At 51.0% G+C, this 21,873-nt stretch overlaps 1 protein-coding gene across 5 annotated transcripts in view; it reads left to right on the top strand.

Moving 5' to 3' along the window:
* The first annotated feature begins 3,415 nt into the window (after window positions 1-3,415).
* The window catches only part of PDLIM1 (PDZ and LIM domain 1), a 54,092-nt gene continuing 35,634 nt past the window's right edge, over window positions 3,416-21,873 (top strand). The window contains exons 1-2 of one of the 5 annotated variants that reach the window (XM_075935730.2): window positions 3,416-3,581; window positions 4,190-4,318. In XM_075935730.2, the coding sequence (XP_075791845.1) occupies window positions 3,486-3,581; window positions 4,190-4,318 (225 nt within the window). In that variant the 5' untranslated portion in view covers window positions 3,416-3,485. The remainder of the gene's footprint in view (window positions 3,582-4,189; window positions 4,319-21,873) is intronic. The other 4 variants (XM_075935733.2, XM_075935732.2, XM_075935731.2 and 1 more) reach the window with 4 other exon arrangements.

Here is a 21,873-nt window from a genome sequence, read left to right as displayed (position 1 = left end):
AGACTGGCAGAAATTTTCCTCAAATGAGTAAAACCAGGGCTGCTGATGATATGGAGGCACCATGAAACTTACCAGAGTCAGGGCACTTCCTTGGGGAGTCATGGCCTAACTCCTGCATGCCACATGGCCGGTCTTTTACAGCAGGGACAATAGAGCAATAGCGTACGCTACATAACAAAGGGCAAGTCTACTCTACATAGTGTTTAGCTGCTGTGTTGACAGCCCTGTTGCTCAAAGTCAGCCTGTGTGACCATTGTTTGACTAGCCCCCACGAGGGCACGGCTTTGCTTTGTTGGCAAGAGAACATGCCTGCGGACAAAGCAGCCTTCACACCTGCACCTGCGAAGACAAATCTTTTGCCATTGGGAGGAGGGGTTAAGTGCCTGTGGATGACGAAAGTTTTGTCCATCAATTGCCCGTGTAGACAGAGCCTAACTAGCACACCAGGAACAGAAGGCAGGATGTGTGTGCACCAAAGACCCCTCAATGCCACTGATCATGTGGTAGAGCTGACAGGACTCAGTCAGGCATTTGCAGTGGGTAGCACTGTAATGTTTACAGAGTTCCTTTCATTCTGTTTCCTTAAGCTATGTCCACAGTTGCTGGAGCCAGGTCTCAGAGCCACGGCCACACATCCACACTGCTCTGCACAGGCTTCTGCGTTTGCACAGCAACTTGAGCTGCAACCACACTACCAGGGATAGGGCATGGATCCTTGTCCCAACAGGGATGTTAATTAACCTTTAAAATGTTAATTGGTTAAATGCTAGGTTTAACAGGTTAATCCTGGAGCATTTCCCCTCCCCCCAACTGGTTAACCAGTTACCTGGTAAACATGCCAGTAAGGCTCATGCTTACCCTGATGAACCCTTACATCCCTAGTCCCAACAGGACTCAGGCTTGGGGTCTTGGGAGCCAGGAGCTGAGTGGTTGCCCACCCAAGTCAGCCTGATTAGTATGTGACTGGAAGGGGGTTGGGCTCAAAGCTGAGTCAGATACTGAGTTTAGTGCACAGTGTAGCAAGCCCCTTGGCTGCATGGCAAGGTGCGTGCTAGATATGCCAGGAAATACAATAACCAAATTAATGTTGCAGTGTTAGTGTTTAGCCATGGGGAGCCTTTTCAGAAGCACCTATATGACTTGGGAGCAATGTTCCCTCTAATCTTTTCCATCCCTGTGTGGATTTTTCCATCCATGTGTGGAATAAATATTTTATGTGCACCAAGGCATGTACGAAGAGAAATGCAAGACTAGCTGTGGGCACTCTGCTAATCAGCTGGGTGCCACTGGAATCTCTCCTGAATGGCTGGCTGCACAAGCACCCATCTTACAGGGAACACTGCTTAGGAACCTTACTGATTTTCAAACTGGCTTAAGATTCCCCATGAAAGTCAATGGAATTTAGGGTCCTAAGGGCCAATAATTTTTCAACATGGGACTGAAGTTCCTAGGTCACTTAGGAGCATTGAAACTTCACCCTATTTGTAAGTCTTTGTGCTTGGGCCAACGCGGCACAGAAAGATGAACTTGAGCTCTCAAGGTCCCTTCTCTGAGTCTATGTCACTGAGAGTTCTCCATGTATGTAGGGAATGGGAGCTGTGTGCTTATGAAGGGCCGTAGCATGACAGAGAATTGTGCCCGGTGCATGAGCTTGTCCTAGCTCTGCTCCCATGCAGGTCAATGGGAGATTTACCACTGCTTTCAGAGGGAGCAGTTAGGCTATTGCTGAGCACTTTGGGACATTGTATCTGGTGTTGTTACTGCCCTCTAGACTTAGTACGAATGATACAATTTTAAGATGCTCTGTGTTAATAGACTTTAAAAAAAAAAGCCTGGTGAATAGATAGAAGCACATTTTAAGCTCTTTCTTTAGAAAATCCCATATGTAGCCAATATTTCACACATCAGATATGTGTGACTCTGCCCCAAATGCTATGCACAGGGAAAGAAGGGAACCATCAGAAATTAAGCAGCACATCAGAGATGACTGAATTGTGGCAGACGTGAACAGTCAATTGACAAAGCAGGCAATGGATTCCCCAAAAGCATTTGGAAGGACAAAGGGGATTTGTGTCAGTGTCACTTTATTCCTTGTTAGGAGATGTTTAAAGATGTACTGGAACAAAGAATTGCTGTGGACAGCACCAAAGGAATCCTGTTCAACTTCAGACAGTTTAAGTAGATTGAACCTGCACTTCAAGCTGCAGCTGATCCCAGTCTTGGAAATGTGCGTGTGCTGGAGCTTCCTGGTATTTGCACAGGTTTGCCATTAGCCTCATGCAGGGATGTTTGTTTGAAAAGTAAGAAAGGTCACTGAATAATGCCCTGAAAGGCACCCTCCCTCTTCCAGGGAGAAGTTGCTTCTTTTTGAAATTGTACCAAGCAGATGCTTGACCTCACCCCAAGAGCACACCCACAATTGCTTGATCCTACCTGCTTAGCCATTACACCTACCAATGCTCTAAGCAGCCTGTTCCCAGAATGGCAATGGGTCTAGAATAGATACAAGCTGAGCAGTTTGCCCTTTTTTCTGGATATTAGGCTGAGGGAATTGGACAACGAAGCCCTGTAAGAAACTCTTGCCTTAGGTGATGGAAATGCATCTAAGTGGCCAGAGGTGAGCAATGTTCTGTGTAAGCCGCTTCCTGGTAGGTGATAGTTGATGAAAGGGGTACTACTTTACTCCAGCTCCCTTTATATGCTCTGTTCCTTCCCCAATCCAGAAATGGTGATAGTGGTAAAATGACTAGCTGAGCTATAGTGAGCAATGTTGCCATTTTTTCATATTGGCATCACTAGGTTTCAGAGTCAACACAACTTAGCTTTGTTAAAGCCATTCTATACATGTCTAAGATCTATTGTTTCTTTCTGGCTAAAACTGAAGGGGCAGTCTTGCATGTGGTCACATGCCAAAGGTTTTCTTCACAGTCATAGGGCTAAACATTTCCCTGTATTGTAAGTGCTAGCTAACATGACCTAGCAGACAGGAAGGGGAGTGTGAACGGGTCTAGAAGGCTCTAGCCATGGAGCAAGCAGAACAAAGCTGACGGGGTCTTCCCCTCGGTTATGGGCTCAGTCCTGCCTCCCTTGTCCAGCTGCCATTGTTTAGGGAAGGGCAGGGAGGGAGCCCGGAGCCCTGTGAGAGCGGGGCGGGCTGGGAGGGGAGCTCGCCCAGCGGTGGGTGCTGGCAGCCCGGGCAGGGACACGGCTCAGCGGCCGGGTGCTCAGACCAAGCCAGCGACGGGGCCGCTGAGATGTGGACGCCGCGGCTCCCCACGTGGATCCTGCGGGCTCCCGCTCCGGGGCGGGCAGTGGTGCTCAGCGCGGCGGGGCGGGGCTGGGGCGGGGCCTGTTCCCGAGGGGCGGGGCGGGGCTAGGGCGGGGCCTGTTCCCGAGGGGCGGGGCCGGGGCGGGGCGGGGCCTGTTCCCGAGGGGCCGGGCTCCGGGCTCCGGGCTCCGGCCGGGCAGCAGAAGCTGCCGCAGCGATGAGCAGTCACCGCGTCGTGCTGCAGGGCCCGGGGCCCTGGGGCTTCCGCTTGGTGGGGGGCCGGGACTTCGAGCAGCCGCTGGCCATCTCCCGGGTAGGGCCGGGGCCGGGGGGCTGGGGCGGGGAGAGGCGTCGGGAGCTGGGGGTACGCGGGGGATGGTGCAGAGAACGGGGGTGGGGGGTTGCCCCTGGGGGTACGCGGGGGATGGTGCAGAGAGGGGATGTGGGGGGTTGCCCCTGGGGGTACGCGGGGGATGGTGCAGAGAGGGGATGTGGGGGGTTGCCCCTGGGGGTACGCGGGGGATGGTGCAGAGAGGGGATGTGGGGGGTTGCCCCTGGGGGTACGCGGGGGATGGTGCAGAGAGGGGACGTGGGGGGTTGCCCCTGGGGGTACGCGGGGGATGGTGCAGAGAGGGGATGTGGGGGGGTTGCCCCTGGGGGTACGCGGGGGATGGTGCAGAGAGGGGATGTGGGGGGGTTGCCCCTGGGGGTACGCGGGGGATGGTGCAGAGAGGGGACGTGGGGGGTTGCCCCTGGGGGTACGCGGGGGATGGTGCAGAGAACGGGGGTGGGGGGTTGCCCCTGTGGCTACGCGGGGGATGGTGCAGAGAACGGGGGTGGGGGACTGCCCCGGCACGGGGGTGCATGGTGTGGTGCTTTGTGCCCCGGGATTGTTCATGGAAGTGTCCTGGCCACTGCTAGTCAGGAAACCATCGAGGCAACAGTCCCGCCTCCAGGCTCCCCTCCACGCCCCACCTGTTGGCTCTTGCAATGGCTGGAAAGCCCCTTATTCCCCATGAAAGGCTCAGCGAGCTCTGCTCCAGTGTCCAGGTAGGCGTGTGTTCCTGTCTCTCCCATGCCAGATTAGTCCCTGAACGTCTGGTCTCCACCCCTGTATTGTTTTCAAGTCAGACGCCAACAGTCCTTAGCAGGAGAAAGCTCAGTTCCCTTCCTTTTATGTTTGAGTCTCTACTCCAAGAATGAAGGAAACTAGGCTGACCTGGTGATTGGCTAGTGGCAGAATAGGTACGTCCTTGTATGTGCATGCACATCTGCGCACATTGTAGGTGAGCTGTTGTGACCCTTCTAGCACTCTCCTGTTCTGTGCACTACACCCTTTCACGGACCCCAGAGAGGTGGTTCCCATGTTGGAAGAGTTCCTGGCTGACTAGTGAGGGCTCAGGACCAGTGTCCCTTCGAAGAGTGTCCAGCAGTGAGCGAAGTGAGGCTTGGTTTGTGCACCAGTATTGAGGTAATGTGCATTGGTTTGGATGTGTGGCATCCACATTATGAACACAGACACGTTCCTGGCCACCGGATCAGACACACACGCCCCCGCCATGCGGCAGGTCCCATTCCCAGCCCCACCACCAGAACAGGCCCTGACCCTCACTGCTGCATGGCAGCCCCAGCCATCCCACCACGCGGCCATGGCAGGTCCCAGCCCCCTACTCCAGCAGCTCCCTCACCGCTCCATCTTAGCCCGCCCGCCCGCCCGCCAGAGCAGCTGCCAGCCGCATGAGTGCTGCTGCGCAGCTCTCCAGAGGAGGTGAGTGCAGAAAGAATTTTTTGTGCACAGCTGCACAGGCATGTGTCTTAGCAGGAACATTGATCAGGACAGCTATGGACTGAGAGATGTTTGTCTCTTTGTGGTTCAAGGTGTAGCATTTGGAGGTTTGGTTCTTGATTTTTTTGTATAACGGATTATTTCTACGGAAGTGGGTCTTGCAAGCTGTATGAGCGAGGTGCAGGGATGAAGGCTTGGCTAGCTTGGAAGGCTGTTAAATGTTTGTTTTGGAGATGTATCTAGATTAGTGTAATTAGTGGAAAAGAAAAGACAGGGACTTTAAAAATCTTATAGAGCATGAAATCTGGTCTCCCCTGTGAAACCTGGCCTTTTGTGTTGTTTTACCCTATACGATACAGATTTCACAGGAAAAGACCAGCATGTCTCAAACTGGGGACCCTGACCCAAAAGGAGTTGCCCAGGGATCACAAGGTTATTTGGAGGGGGGGTCGTGGTATTGTTACTATAACTTCTGCACTTAAGAGTGGCCCAGCTCTTAAGACAGCATCCTACCAGCAGCAGCACAGGAGTAAGAGTGGCGCTATCATACCACGCCATCCTCACTCCCGCGCTGCAGGTTACCCCCTGCCAGCGAAGCTTCCGCAGGTGTGGCACCAGCAGGAGCAAGGCTGGCCATTCAGTTTGAAACTGCTTTGGGTGCAAACTTGTCACATTTGTAAGTTCTTATTACATAAAAATTGCTTTGTATGGCTTTGTGTAATACAGTAGATCAATTCCTGCTTGCTTCACTTACGAGTACGGGCACTGGGCCTTGGCCCCATGTCTGTTCTTGTAATGAAGCTGTGCTGCAATCCTCTCCATGCATGCTGCTGCCTGCCTGGAGCGTTATGGCTTTGTTGGCTGGTTGGTTCCTGTGAGATTAGGGGATCTGGGGAAGGGACTGGAGCAACCCTTGCATGAAGGAGAGGTACAGACAAAGCGGGTGGAACTGTGAAGTATTTCTGCACATCAGCCCACCTTTAATCACCTCTTCCTGTGGGAGGGATAGACATTGATTTCCTTTGTTCCTGTGCCATTTTATGCAGATCATTCCTGATATCCTGTTCCCTGCCATTTGGTCCTACTGATCTTAAAGGGATTTGACTCTATGAGTGATAGCAAAAAACCCCCCAAACTAAAAACCCGCCTCTCAACACGATGGCTACGTCTAGACTGGCCACATAAGACGGAATAGGCATGCAAAGCAGGCAAGTCAGAATAGGGAAATCTGCGGGGGATTTAAATATCCCCCGCGGGATTTAAATAAACACGGCCGCCGCTTTTTTTCCGGCTTGGGAAGTAGGAATAAGAGATCCTGCGGAAAAGGGCTTTATTCCGGAGGATCGCGCCAGTCTAGACGCTCTTTTCCGGCTTTTCCCCAATGTGTCTGTGCATAACTTTGGAGCTATCTGTGAAAATGTCCAAAGCAGCTGAATTGATAGGAATACATTCCTGAGCCATCATTTTTCCCTAATGAAAAAGCAATCATGTGGCATCCCAGTTTTATGTGTCTACTACGGTCTATGAGGTTGTATACAGCTGGTCCCCGAATTACGAACGAGTTATGTTCCAAGCATTTGGTCGTAACTCGATGTGTTCATAAGTCGGATTACATTAACTGACGTACGGCCGTGCTGTTCGTAAGTGCGGATTTCGTTCGTAGCTCGGGTTCCAGCTGTATAGGAGGTTGGTCGTAAATACGGTCGTAAATCGATGCATTCGTAACTCGGGGGCCAGCTGTATTATGCACATGGCTAATGAAAGGTACAATGGCCTGGATTTGCAGCAGTGAAGTCAGTCTGACACACAGTCTATTAATTAAGTATAAAAAGAGAGAGACTGTGATTTAAACACTGTCCTCCAAACCCACAGTGGCTCATCCAGGCACTTTCTGTGAACTGTTGATTTAGCTGAAAGTTGATTTAAGGGTTACAACTTGGTTTTTATTATCCAGAGTCAAACCTGGGACCAAATCTTATTTACTCAACCCACTGAAATCCATGTAAACTCTAGCAAACAGCTCAACACAGGAAGAGAAGAGCAGCTCGAGGGTAAGGAAAAGCTAGTTACAAGAAACACTGGGGGCAAAAAAGATGCTTTTTGAATGCTAAGCAGTTCAGCTGGAATAAGCATGGAAACAAAACCATAGGGGCTAATGCTACAGTCACCCCAAGTCCTTAATCACAGTGTGCAAATACCTGCTGGGATCCCACCAAAATCTGGGCTGGGCCCTGTTTCATGTGCATGTAGAAGACCCTGGTAGGACGTTTAAGGACAGGGCTAGGTTAGGTACAGGGAGGGTTTTGACAGGCACAGACTAGCTGGAATGTTTCACCTGCAGCCAAAGGAAAGCATGGGTGTGGCTAATGTACTAGGATTTCGGGTTGGGCTGGCTGTTGGTTTACACAGGGAGAGGTGGATTGTTCCAGATGCACTGAGATCTATAGAGCCTCAGGCTGTTGCCTAGTGCTGACTGCTCAGCATTTCTAAGGACAGACTCCCAGGCCCCAATTCTCCGGCGCATCCTTAGGAAGAACAGACTGGGCAAGAAGTGGGAGTGGAAGGACAAATGTCACTTTGTGGCATCCTTGCACTTCTAGGTTTCTGGCTCTACAGGGGCCCTTTTCAGCCAGCCCTAGTGGTGTTCGTGTGTTATGTGCCTTACTCCCCTTGAATGGGGTGTAATGTACTTGTAGCTTTCAAGTAGTATGGCTGCATAGGCAGAAAGAGCTATTCGGGTGACAATTAAACAGGTAATCACTGGGTAGGTGGGTCAGGTTAGGAGCAGTACAACTAGCGCGTCATTTAAATCCCAAAGTTGTTAGGTTAGCTCTTCTGGGCTTTACCAGCGACTAGAGTCTGCAGAGATAAAAGCCAGGTCTTTGGGGTGTGGAGCTGGCTCTGGGCCAGCTGTTCAATGCTCTTAGCGCAAGCTAGATAGAAGAGGAATGGAGCCCAGGCCTGTAACCCACCCAGGTGTGAGCTCAGAGGGACTCTTGTCTAATGAATACACAAGTGAGGTCTTGGATGTTCTTCTTGGCCTCTTGCATCCAGGGGTTGAAAAGTTTCCTGTGCGATGCCAATAATTTCTGCGCAATCTAAGCTTCTGTTAGGGTTGTAAGACGGTCTACTAAAGGTGGGCCTATGAGTTGCTGCTGCCCACACGTAGCACCCAGGCGGCAAGAAGCAGGGCAGGAAAGATTTCTTCTCCTCCAGCAACCAAAGTGGCTTCCCTCCCTCTTCCCAGTTGCTGGGATCGTGGTGTGGGTTGGGCTTGTCAGGGAGCCAGTGTTCCTGTGGAGAGAGGCATGTCCCAGCTTCACACCTTTGTGTCCAATGGAATAAATACCATTGATGGGCTCAAGGGGTTGTATCAGTACCGCTCACGTGACAGTGAGTTTACTTCTATCGTCTTGCTCGTTTTGTATAACTGGCCACTGTCACAGTCTGCAGGAGGGGTGGCTGGTCCACAGGATGAACCTGCTCGAGATGCAGTTGCTTCTTGTGATGTTCTGTTGTGAGATCAGTTGTTTTGCTGGAATACACATGGGGGATTCTGCTTTGGATTGGAATCTGTGATGGGGTGTGCATACCCCACACTGAAGTGGGTGGGGCTAAGACCCTGTGGATGGAGGAAGACCTGCCCCTTCACCCAGACTGGGCATGCTCCAAATGCTGGGGCAGTATAAAAGGCAGCAGAGCAGCTCAGTCTGGGCTGGCCAGCAAAGGAGAAGGACCTCCCCCTGGAGCTCCTGAGCTGCAGCAGCCAATGACTCAGCTAGCGGGAACTGGAGACCCAGGAGAGGGCCATGACGTAACCCTCACAGAGTTCTAGGGAGAAGCTGCAGCCAGCTGGCTGAAAGACCCAGCTACTACATGGGACATTGACCCGACAGAAGTGGTAGGAAGTGACCCAGGGAGGGTGCAGGAGCAGCCTCTCCCACTCAGGTATACTCGGCGTGTTTGGTCCGATTCTCCGCTGTGGGAGCAGCAGACCTCATAGGGCTCTGGGTTGGTACCCGATGGAGCAGGGTGGACCTGGCTCCCCCGACCAGGGCACTTGCCTCATCCCTACTGACTCAGACCCTTCGGCCACACAGCCCAGAACCAAGGGCTGTCTGACTCTGGCCTTAGGCCGCCCTGCCCTGAGACCTGTGTGCTGCCTGTAGACCCTGGTCGGTAGGATGTACTGCCCTGCGCTAGGAGTCACTTATGGTCTCTCTGTGTTGCCCTGAGAGAGGGGATATTTATTGACCTTTGGCCAGTAGACGACTGCCCTGTGAGCAGCGCTGCTTATGGACTTTGGGTTACCCTGAGACAAAGGAAGATTCATGGACTGTAGAGATGGCCAGCTGCCTTGTAGCTGAGCAGGCGGTGTCCGCACTCTGGAATATACTCACACCTGAGAAATGGTCTGAGGTAAACAGGATACAGTTGAATAAGGATAAATGCAAAGTGCTCTACTTAGGAAGGAACAATCCGTTTCACACATACCAAATGGGAAGCGGCTGTCTAGGAAGGAGCATGGCAGAAAGGGATCTAGGGGACATAGTGGACCACAAGCTAAATATGAGTCAAAAATGTGACACTGTTGCAAAAAAAGCAAACGTGATTCTGAGCTGCATTAACAGGTGTGTTGTGAGCCAGACACGAGAAGTCATTCTTCCGCTCTACTCTGCGCTGATTAGGCCTCAGTTGGGGTATTGTGTCCAGTTCTGGGCACCGCATTTCAAGAAAGATGTGGAGAAATTGGAGAAGGTCCAGAGAAGAGCAACAAGAATGATTAAAGGCCTAGAGAACATGAGCTAGGAGGGAAGACTGAAAGAACTGGGCTTGTCTAGTTTGGAAAGGAGAAGACTGAGGGGACATGAGAGCCGTTCTCAAGTATCTAAAAGGGTGTCACAAGGCAGAGGGAGACAAATTGTTCTTCCTGGCCTCTGAGGATAGGACAAGAAGCAATGGGCTTAAACTGCAGCAAGGGAGGTTTAGGTTGGACATTAGGGAAAAACTTCCTACCTGTCAGGGTGGTTACACACTGGGATACGTTGCCTACAGAGGTTGTGGAATCTCCATCCCTGGAGATATTTAAGAGAAGGTTTGATAGACGCCTGTCAGGGAACGGTGTAGACGGTGATGGGTCCTGCCGTGAAGTCAGGGGACTGGACTTGATGATCTCCTGAGATCCCTTCCTGTTCTAGTGTTCTATGATTCTACCTGTGACAGGGAGTGCATACGCCACTACAGAGTTGCTGGAGGTACTTCCACTGGTTAATCACCCAATATATTTACAGGGACATCCTTTCCCCCTTGGTAGCATCTCAGATGCTCTAGGGTAGGGGGAGAAGGAATGCTGAATCATTTCATGTCAAGTGAAGGCAGGAGATCGCTCCCTTCCTTTGGTATTGCCGTTGAAAGCTGAACACCACCAGCTGTCAGAGAGGTGGGGGAAATGCCTGTGTGCGTACCAAGTCCCTGCACTGCTTTGTTACCTTGCTGTATGGGAGGGGATGCGCTGGGCACACACCTGCAGGGATTTCATTCACCGTGGGCATGATAAATGTTCGTTAGCTGAGAGAGTGGTTAGTGAAGGGGAGATAGGTTTGGAGTGGAAGGAAACCTTTTTTGTTCCTGGGAGTGACTTAGGATGTGTGAGGCTGGAGTTTCTCTCTGTATTAGTGGTGCTGGAGCCCAGGAGAGCCCGGAGAGAAGCTGTTTTAGCAAGTTAGAGCTGCCTCTGAGAAATGGTAACGTGCATTCCTGTTAGCTTCTAAAACCTGAACAAATCATGTTGCAAATCACGCTAGTGCCTTCCACTAATAACCCAGCTCTGCTAGGCGGCAGGCAGGTCCCCTCCCCAGGCCACCTGTTTGGATCCATTTCTTCATATGTAAAATCATTTGCCCAAGGTTCCACAACTGCTGGATGGTAAGAACTGGGACTAGAGCCCTGGGTGCCCAGTTCTGGCCACCCACCTTCCTTTGAGACTAACATAATCTGCTTTGATGACATCTGGACTGTCTCCCAGGGTTTGTGATGGATTTTAGAAGGGGGGGAGGGTGAAGGGGCTACATGATGAGACCCAGTATTTGAATTTAAAAACAACGGTCTGTGTAGACACTGGAGAATCTGACTCTTCTGAAGAGTGAACGGCTGCTGTATTTCCTCTCTGCCAGCGGTTGAGCAGAGCACCATGGACTGGCTTGCTGGTACCGTACACCCCACTTGGTGACTTTATCCTTAGTGCCTTATGTGCTTGGTTTGCAAAGGCTTAGGGATGGAAAGTGCTGTATCGAGTGGTAGCTATGCTGGTCACTGCTCCTCACCTCAAAAAAGATATTTTGGCCTTGGAAAGGGTTCAGAAAAGGGCAACTAACATGATTAGGGGTTTGGAACGGGTCCCATATGAGGAGAGGTTAAAGCGACTGGGACTTTTCAGTTTAGAAAAGAGGAGACTGAGGGGGGATATGAGAGAGGTCTATAAAATCATGAGTGGTGTGGAGAGGGCCGATAAAGAAAAGTTCTTCTATTTAGGGAACTAATAAATAACTAGAGGACACCAAATGAAATTAATGGGGAGCAGGTTTAAAACTAATAAAAGAAAGTTCTTCTTCACACAGCGTGTAGTCAACCTGTGGAACTCCTTGCCAGAGGAGGCTGTGAAGGCTAGGACTATAATAGAGTTTAAAGAGAAGCTGGATAATTTCATGGAGGTTAGGTCCATAAAAGGCTATTAGCCAGGGGATAAAATGGTGTCCTTGACCTCTGTTTGTCAGAGGCTGGAGAGGGATGGCAGGAGACAAATCGCTTGATCATTGTCTTTGGTCCACCCTCCCTGGGGCACCTGGTGCTGGCCACTGTCGGTAGACAGGATACTGGGCTAGATGGACCTTTGGTCTGACCCAGTACGGCCGTTCTTATGTTCTTATGATAGGTTTGTGCAGCCTTAAATGGAGAGCTCCTAAGTTAGAGGTAGGTTTGTTTAACTGATTACATGGAGGTTGGCAGGGGGAGGGACAGGGTGTCACTCGGCCCAGCTGGGATGCTTCTAGTCCAGCGATTCCCAACCTTTTCCAGATGGGGATCCATGTTGACAATTCAGGAAGACTTGGTGACCCAGGGCAATTCAAAAACGGGGAGAAGGGAGGACAGAGACATCTGGGGAGATGCTGTGGGGGTTGCTCCCTGGGTACATTCTCAGTGCTAACACTGTGTCAGTTTCAGCACATCCCTCACCTGACGGTCCAGCTTGCCCTACCTCTCCCAATTTTTCCAGACAAATCAGACACTGGCACAGGCTTCGGGGTAAGGAGGGTTAGTGACAAAGAGCAGTGAAGGCAGAATAGATGGGATTTTTGGTAGGCATAAACCCCTAGCTGCCAGAAACTCTTCTTATTCAGCGCTCCCATTGGCCTCCTGGAAATGAGCCAGTACCCAGGTGACTTCCATTTGGGCATTAACAGTTCCCCGAAGGCTGGGGTGGAATTTGCTCTGCTTGTCAGAGGCAGATGCTGTATTTCTTGCCCAAGAATTGGTAGTGGATTCATGATTATAGCCTTCACTGTTAAATTCCCAGGGAATGAACAGGGCCAGGGCCAAGTCCAAAATCTGTCATGCCAAGTGCTGCCTTTCCTCCGTTTGTGTCAGTGCTCGTCCAGGCTTATGTGAGAAACCGAAGCTCTGTTCAGGGGCCCATCCAGTTAAGCAAACACAACTCCAAAGCAAATAACATGCTAATGGGACATGTGTTGCCAGGGGTTGTGGTGCTCCAAAGTGCTGACTTCAGGGAGAGTGGCTGCTCCTGCAGGCGAACAGGCTTCTCTTGAGATCACTAGCATGCAAGCTAGAATCGCTTTCTCCCCGCGCCACGGTGCACTAACAGTCTGGCGCAGTGTTCTACTGTGTGGGTGACTGAGAAGGTACAAATTGCTTGTTGCGGTAGCTGATGAGAAACCAAAGCTAATGATATGAAGGGAAATGTGCTCACGAGAATTTTCTCTTAGCCTTTAATCTCTGTTGACCCAGCTGCAGGCTTTCCAATGGGGGAAGGCACGTCTGCCTAGCATGAGATTCCAAATGCTAACTACATTACTCATGGCAAAACAGAAATGCGGGTGGGAGGAAAAGGATTGAACTTTAGGCTGGAATTCGTCCAATAGGCCAAAGTGGGTTAAACCTGGCTGATCAGCAGCAATATCACTAGATATTATTCTTATCCTGATTCAGGGGTTGGCTCATTTGTATCTCCTCCCAGGCCGGGGCAGACTGGCTCAGCAAGATACCGGGAATTTCCCTGTGGGCTGTCCTCCGAAGGGCCGAACAAAGGGCCGGCTGGTGGCTGCTGGAGAAGGAGGGGGATTGTGACGGGCCCGCACTTTAAATTCCCCAGCACCGGCCATGTACGGGGCATGGTAGGGCTGAGGGAGCACATGCGCAGCATGCTGAAACACCATGCAACAGCTGTAAGGGGAGATGCCTGGGCGTGGCGTGGCATCACGGCCCGGGACTTTAAAACCATCCAGCCCAGTGTTGTACCACGCGGCCCAGCACATGGTCTGGAGCCCTGGAAGCAGCTGGGGCCAGGGCTGCGGGGACTTCCGGGACGTGATCACAGACTCCAGCGCCGCAAACTGGAAGGCAGAAGGTGGGGGAGGGGAAAGTGTAGGAGAGGAAGGGGCTTGTGCGGAGGGGTGGGGAGGGGGGCATGCCAGGAGAAGAAAGGAGGGATGATAGGAGTTACTATAGAGAACTTTCTGGATGTCTGGCTGATGAGTCTTGCCCACATGCTCAGGGTTTAGCTGATCGCCATATTTGGGGTCGGGAAGGAATTTTCCTCCAGGGTAGATTGGTAGAGGCCCTGGAGGTTTTTCGCCTTCCTCTGTAGCATGGGGCACAGATCACAGCTGGAGGATTCTCTGCATCTTGGGGTCTTCAAAGTATTTGAAGGCTTCAATATCTGAGACATAGGTGAGAGGATTATTCTAGGAGGGGTGGGTGAGATTTTGTGGCCTGCACTGTGCAGGGGGTCAGACTAGATGATCATAATGGTCCCTTCTGACCTTAAAGTCTATGAAAGGGGAAGGCACCAAGGGACAGGGTGGAGGAGAGACAAATGCCAGGGGGCCAAGTGGAGACAATGAGGAAAAGGGCAGGAGGGGAGGTGTCAGTGGGAAGGGGGACAGGGTGATGCTGGGAGAGGAGAGGGTAAGGGCATTGGGACCTAGAGGGGGAGGGGGAGGAGGAGGTGCTGGGAGAAGACTTGAAAAAAGGGGTGGGCATGAAGAAGGCAGGGATGGCGCAAGTCATGTGTGAGGGCAGAGGGGCATGAGAGGAATGGGGACAGAGGGTGGTGAGGGGGTGGGCATCAGGGAAAAAGGGGGCAGGGCAGTGAAGGAAGGGGGGCACCAGGAGGGTGTAGGTGTCAGGGAATTCAGCAGAAGGGCAGAAACCTGCAGGGGAGGGACCAGCACTAGAGGAGAGAGGCAGGGCAGGTGTGTAGAGGGAGGTGTTAGGAGAGGGGATGAGGAGGGGTAGCTCACATGATCAGAGTGGGGCTACTGGAGGAGTGGGCACGGGGGAGAGAAGGGCTGGTGGGAGGAAACTCTTAGAGGGGACACTGCCCCCAGCCTCTCCGCCCCCGAGTTAATATCACACACATTGGGTTAATGCAATTGCAGGTTAGTTGCATGAGGGGGGTTTGGTGGGGGCCAAACTAATCCCTACTGGTAGGAGGATGGTGGGAAAAGTCCTTAGAGGGGTCACATGACACCTTTTACTTCTGGTCATGTGTCCATCTTGCCCCAAGAGTGTTACCTCCAAAGCCTGGCTAATGGGAGTCAGGGGGTGTGGCTAATGGGAGTCAGGGGGTGTGGCTAATGGGAGTCAGGGGGTGTGGCTAATGGGGGTCAAAGTAAATTTTAAAAAAATTCTTTGATGTGAAAAAGTGGGCTGATCTCAACCTATTTTCCGGGCCTATTTTGATTGCCAGTCCGCTCCTGCTCACAGATCATTTTAAAAAAATCTCATGCTGCTATCTTATTTTTTATTACCTTCTGCTGGCTTAAATATGTTGTGACCTGGTGTGCTTGGGCCATAGTCAGAGCAGGCTGCAAAAGGGAGAGAAGATGCTTTCAAAACTGGTGTAACACTCATTAACTCACATGAGAAACTGCCTCTGCTCTCCCACACTTCAAGAAGCTAAACAAGAAATCACATGGTCTCCTTTATTGCATTCCAGTTCTCTGGCTCCCAGTCAGTACTTTGGTCCAGTACAATGAGAAGTTATTTTAAAAACTCTGATCACATGTATAGAACGTTCTCCTGACCCTTTGGGGTCAGAAGCCCGTTACTAGGTTTGGATCTTACCCAAAATACCACACTGCCAGCCAAACCTTTAGTGCCTAAAACTAAAGATTTATTATAGAAAGGGTGTGTGTGTGTGTGTGTGTGTGTGTGTGTGTGTGTGTGTGTGTGTAAGAAGAGTTGTTAAATAGTAAAACAGTCAGATACATGGATTTCAAAGTCCACGTATAAAGTGCTTAGCGATATTATTAAGTTTGCTGGCTTGAAAGTCCCACTGGAACACATCCAGAGTCTGGATGGCTTGTTTTGTCCTTTGTTCAGAGTTTGGTTGGTAGAAACATGACTCCAGAGATAAGAAGCAGGATTGCAGATAAAATGGTGATGATGCAGCTGTCTTTATAGTCTTTTGCCAGGGGGCTTGTACTTCCTTAATCCAAAACACAAGCTGCTTAGCACATGGAATTTTGGAAAAGCCTTAAGAACTCTGTCCACAGGAATACTACAGGCCTTGCTGGCTCACCTGAAAGGAACCAGGTGTATTCTTTGGTTCCTTTCAGGTGCCCCTCCCCATGCTGTACCCGCTGGAACTGCAGCAGCTGTGGAGAGGCATCTTTCACCTGGCCCCAAAGTGCTGTGGTGAGAGAGGGCTGGGGGCAGTCGTCTATCCCCAGGATAGCCTGCGCCCTGGACACCTCACCCAATAGCCTGCGTCCCCAGCAAGAGCTCTTACTCCAGACCCTAACTCTCTGCCCCAGCCTTGAGTCCTCTCCTGCCCCTAACTCCTCAGCCCCATCCCTGCCATTCAGAATGACTTTTGTTATGGGAGACATTGCCTTCATATTGGAGCACATAACAAAAATAACTTTGCACACGGACATAAAACATTAGAGGGAACATGGTCAAGACCTTCTTTAGCTAAGGCTTAAGTAGATTGCTGAAAATTGGGGAAGATTTCAGGAGAATCATAGAACTGGAAGGGACCTCGAAGTCATCTAGTCCAGGCCCTGCACTCATTGGAGGGCCAACACCACCTAGACCATGATTTCATCTATTTCAATCGGAAGTGTCACAGTATGGTAATTGTAGGGGTTCTGAGCCAAAAAGGAGTTTGGGGAGGGTCACAAGGTTATTGCAGGGGGAGTTGCAGTATTGCTACCCTTACTTCTGCCTTCAGAGCAGTGGCTGCTGGCTGGGAGCCCAGCTCTGAAGGCAGAGTTGCTGCTAGCAGCAGCAGCACACAAGTAAGGATGGCCCAATATGGGATTGCCATCCTAATTTCTGCACTGCTGCCTTCACAGCTGGGCCCTCTCAGGCTGTCCAGCTTGGAAAGAATCACTACAGTAGTAAGGATGGCAATACTGCACCCCCCTCGCCCCCCGCAACTGCCCTTTCGGTCATGACCCCCAATTTGAGAAACACTGGTCTCCCACACATAAATAGTGTCATGTAAGATAAAAGCACACACAAGAACAAATTTCGCGGTCCGTGACTGTATTTTTCATGGCAGGACCCTACCTATAGGTTTTAGATTACTGTGTCTATAGCAGAGCATTGGGATATTCTATTAATGGTTTTTCTAGTGATCTACAGTAAAACTCATTGCCTGCATCCCTAAATGTACGATTTTTTTTTTCATGATTAAACACTTATGTTCAGCATGTCTTGGCTTTGTGAAATGACCCACCGTGAAGGTGTTGCACAGCTGTCTCGGAACAAACAAGCTGACATACACGAGCCTGTTTCAAGAGGCGCTTAGGCACCCTTCAGGGGTATAAAGTTTTTTGAATCTTGAACGCTATTGTTACTAGAGCTGTGCAGGCTTCTCAGTGTCTAATACAAATAGAATGCTCATCTTCAGCAGGCAATATTACCAATGAACTACAGGAAGCTCACCTGGACTAACTTCTTCCATCTTCTGAGAAGGGTCTCAGCATAGGGAGGGTTAGTGGCCTTCCCTTCTTTTAATCTCTCCAAATCTCCTCTCCCCAGCCCCCCCATGACTAAAGGGCATAACTGGCCAGAAGAATATCACCTACATGTCGCAAGGTGACTGCGCTCTTCTCCCCCTCCAGGGTCTCGTGTTCAGCCTATCCCTTATGGTCAAGGCACAGAACATAAGAATGGCTCAAATACTGGACTGTCTGGTTCAAAACTGGACACCTGGTGACACTACTGAATTCTGATTGGCTAGTGAGTGTAGCTGTATGCTAGGCTCCAATGAGTTTTGGTTGTCCCTTTCCCTGGGACTTGCAGGTTGGATATTGGTTGTCACAATTGAGAGGACGTGTTCTTCCAAGGGGTTTGCTTCCCCCTCGTCTGTGCAACTCAACACACATCTTTTCTAGCTGGGAAGGTTTGTAACTTTACTGGCCTAATTTGTAATGGGGAGAATTTCAAAGGCAGCATTAGCAGGGAGAGGAGCCCAGCACAGATCCTGCCAGCTGAGCCAAGCAGAGGAAGAGGAGGCTTTACTGCTATTCACTAATCACTCAGGAAGGAGGGGCTGGCTTTCCCCTTTGCAAGACTCCTCTGCTAGTGCTGACACATTTGGTCTGACGCACAGAGGGTGGAAGCAATGAGGTGCAGGGTTTAGTGAAGGTTACGTTTCAGGGCAAAACATTAGTTACAGCACATGCAAGTGGTTAGGAAAGATTCAGGGGGGGCACTGGCCATGTGACCCCCCTCACATGCCACCACAACTTGTCTCCCAAGCGGTCGGGCCCCTCCTACTCATCAGCAGTGGTGAGGGGAGCAGAGTGACACAGCCCTAGTTTGCTCTGCTCCCCCAGCTATGTCGCTCTGCTTCCCACTGGGGAGTGTTGTGAGCAGTAGCCATGTTGTTCCACTTCCCTCCGCTGCTGCTGTGTGGGGAGGCCTAACCCCTGCTGTGGGTGCCAGGCCTCCCCCATTATTCTCCCGGGCTGCCCTGAGGCTCTGGTCCCTCGCCTCTCCCACTCACTGTTTGGGGGCCCTGTGGCCCCTCGGCCCCCCTCACATGTCACCAGTGATTTACAGAATGACAGATGTGCTTTGAAAAGACTGGACATGAAAGTTTGCTTTTTTTCTCTTTACTAGGCACCTTATCACTTCTGCTTAGGTGAGATGTGTTAGTCTTGGGCCTGGATCTGCATCAGCCACCTTGCGCCCAAAATAGTTGAGTCTGTGCAGAACAATGCTAGATGTCATGACTCCCTGAGCTGGCAGAGAGGGTAACACAGCACCTCACGTGCAGAGCAACCACAACTCATGTTTTTCTGCAGCCTCCACTAGCTCAACCCCCTTGGGCTTTGCTCTGCAGGTTCATGTGTCAGTGTCTTTGGCTGACATCAGTTCTGTAGGTTAAAGATTTTGGATGCAAGCAAAGGTGAGAGGCTCTTAGAAATGAGCTTGTACTGGGAGGAAGAGCAAACTGCCTAGTCCCGGCTGAGGCTCTCTTGCACTGGTCATGCTAGTGCATTGTTTTTTGTAACCACGTTGAATATTATCTGGTTTACAGCAAATAAAAAGAAAACTTGGCAATGTCTGTAGACCTCAGTGCCCATTCCCAGGCAAGGAACACGTTATCTCCCCATCCTAGAGCTGGGAAAACAAAGGCATAAAGCGGCCCAAGGTCACAGAGCAAGTTGGTGGCTGAGTTAGGGATACTGGATCCCGGATCCCTGTCTCCCCCGAAGGCTCAGTCAGTTCACCAGCAGCCCTTGGAGATGCACCCAGCTGCACAGTTTAGATCCAGATCTCTCTCTCTCAAAGATGGGGGGTGTTTTGATTTGGGACAGGCTTTAAATTTGTCAGTGGATGTTTTCTGGGCCTGGAACATAGGCCACTTCATTAGCTCTGCAATAGACTACTATGGGAATATATTGCCTATTGAAGTAATTTAAAGTGGCAGGCAGGTACATGAGAACTGTAATACCTCTGATGACCTTGGGTTGGTGTCAAGTGTCTAGGTCAAGCTATGGGGGTGATGCAGCCATGACAGAAAGGTCTGAAGAGAATATCTCATTGTTGGTATCCCTCCATCCTCAGAAAAAGTGCAATAACTGTATGACAATGGGCCATTCTGACCTTGTGTTATAGTGTGCTATCGTCCACCCTAATTCGCGGTTAAGTTTATAGTTCGAATCGCGGCAAGGATTCAGGTCCTAGTTGTCAGATCCGAAAAAGGGCCGGGTTGCCAAGGGGGAAGGGAGACCTGGGCCCGCCCTCTCTCCAGGTCTCAGCCCAGGACCCTAAGAACAGGTTCTGACGATCCCCGTTCGACCGGTGAGGGAGTCTGTCCCCAAACTCATCGGTCTGCAGGCAACGTCCTGCCCTGTCCTGGGCTGCTTCCTTCCCTCTCTGCGACCCCTGCTCCAGTTCTGGCTCCTGCTCCAGTCCCGGCTGTTGCCCTTTCCTCAGCTCTGTCAGTCCTCTTCCTGCTCGGGTCTGTCCCTCCTTTAAACCCAGCGCCCTGTCGTCAGGACGCCGGCGCGTGCACTCCTCGCCTCTCCCCGGAGCGTCCAGGCTGGGACTCACTGCGCATGCGATTTCAGCGGTTCCCCGGCAAGCCCGGCTGAGCCGCTCATCCTCACTATGTTGGTGTGTGTGCTCCTCGCCTCTGCCCGGAGCATCCCAGTTGGGACGCACTGCGCATGCGATTTCAGCGGTTCCCTGGCAAGCCCGGCTGAGCCGCTCATCCTCACGACGTCGGCGCGTGTGCTCCTCGCCTCTGCCCGGAGCGTCCAGGCTGGGACTCACTGCGCATGCGATTTCAGCGGTTCCCCGGCAAGCCCGGCTGAGCCGCTCATCCTCACGACGTCGGCGCGTGTGCTCCTTGCCTCTGCCCGGAGCGTCCAGGCTGGGACGCACTGCGCATGCGATGTCAGCGGTTCCCCGGCAAGCCCGGCTGAGCCGCTCATCCTCACGACGTCGGCGCGTGTGCTCCTCGCCTCTCCCCGGAGCGTCCGGGCTGGGACTCACTGCGCATGTGTCTCCTGTGGCTGCCAAGCAAGCTCAGCAGAGCCACTTGCTTTTCGTGGCGCAGGGGCTCAGCCTGGCTTTCGTGCAGGGGGTGGGACTCCTGCCTTCGGATCCTGCTTCCCCATCACACTTTGATGCACATCAGTGTAAGGTTTTCTCCCTCACTGTCCCAAGGGATGTTCTCTGCTTGCAGGCCTATACTAGGAGCTCTCTCTAAAACTTATAAACAATGTATATTTATGCCTGACAGCTCAGCTGGGCTTGCTCAGCTACTTAATAGCTGTTCCAGCACACTGAAAAGTAGGATGAATCAAAGAATAAATAATTGTTTCCTGGTGGAGGGTATCAGAGATATAGCCATGTTAGTCTGTAATTTTAAAAACAGTGAGCAGTCCTGTGGCACTTTAGAGACTAACACTTATATTAGATCATGAGCTTTTATGGGTAAAACCCATTTCTGGTAAGTTGGAGTGGAAATGACAGAATCCAGGGTATATATAACAGCAAAAGCAGTTACCTGTCAATTGTAGGACCAGTGTTAATGAAGCTGATTAAGTCAGGCTTGATGTTTATCATTGATAGCATATGGCGTGGAAATGCGAATTTCAAAGGCGGGGGAAATTGCCTTTATAGCGTGTTATCCCATTCAAATCTTTATTGACACCTGTGTTGATACTGTTGAACTTGTAAAAGGAGCTCCAGTTTTTCTTTCTCCCTCTGTAACTGGGTGATACGTTTCTTTGTAAAAGGATGGCTACTTTTAAATCCATTAGTGAATGTCCAGGGAAGTTAAAATGTTGCCCTAGAGGTTTGTGTGTTACCATTCCTGGTGTCTGATTTGCGTCCATTTATCCTTTGGCGCAGAGACGGTCGTTTGGCTAATAGACCTGGCAGAGGGGCATTGCTGGTACTTGATGGCTCACATTAGTGGATGAGTCCCTGTTATAAGCCAGAGACACAGCCCTACAGCAGATCCATGCTGGGAGCGGAGCTGCAGCCAGAGATTCTGAGAAACTGCTCACAGTTGTAAGCGCATGATCAAGATCTGAACTTGTGTAGCTGCCTTCAGTGGTGCACATTTCTCTGTAATGCTTCTGCTACAGTGTGTTTTCTGGGTTGCCTCTCTCTGTTTCCAAGGAGCTGGCCTTCCTAATTGCCAGTTGTGAGGCTCTCCATGGTGAAGAGCAGTTGTGGTTTAGTTGCAGAATTAGTGAGTTGCTGAGCATGCTCCAGTCCTTTCTCTCTTGTATGTGTGTTCATTCTCTGTTGCTTTCCATAGTCACCTGGACTGAGAAATAAACATGGCATCTACATATCTATGGTTCAGAGCAAAACCCTGGATTCTTAATACTTTGGGTTTTGGGGGAAATTGGCATCTGGACCTAGGGGTATGTCTAGACTGCATCCCTCTGTTGGCAGAGGGATGCAGATTAGGCAGGTCGACATTGCAAATTTGAATGTCCCGTGCCTAATTTGCATAAAAACTGCCACCACGTTTTGCCAACTCAGCACTTTGTCAGCAAAAAGCGGCAGTCTAATGGGGGATCTGTCGAGAAAGAAA

This window comes from Pelodiscus sinensis, chromosome 8, assembly GCF_052426305.1.
Source record: "Pelodiscus sinensis isolate ZL-2025 chromosome 8, ASM5242630v1, whole genome shotgun sequence".
Taxonomy (NCBI): Eukaryota; Metazoa; Chordata; order Testudines; family Trionychidae; genus Pelodiscus; species Pelodiscus sinensis.
The sequence above is the reverse complement of the archived record's forward strand: the minus strand, read 5'-3'. Positions and strand labels throughout refer to the sequence as shown.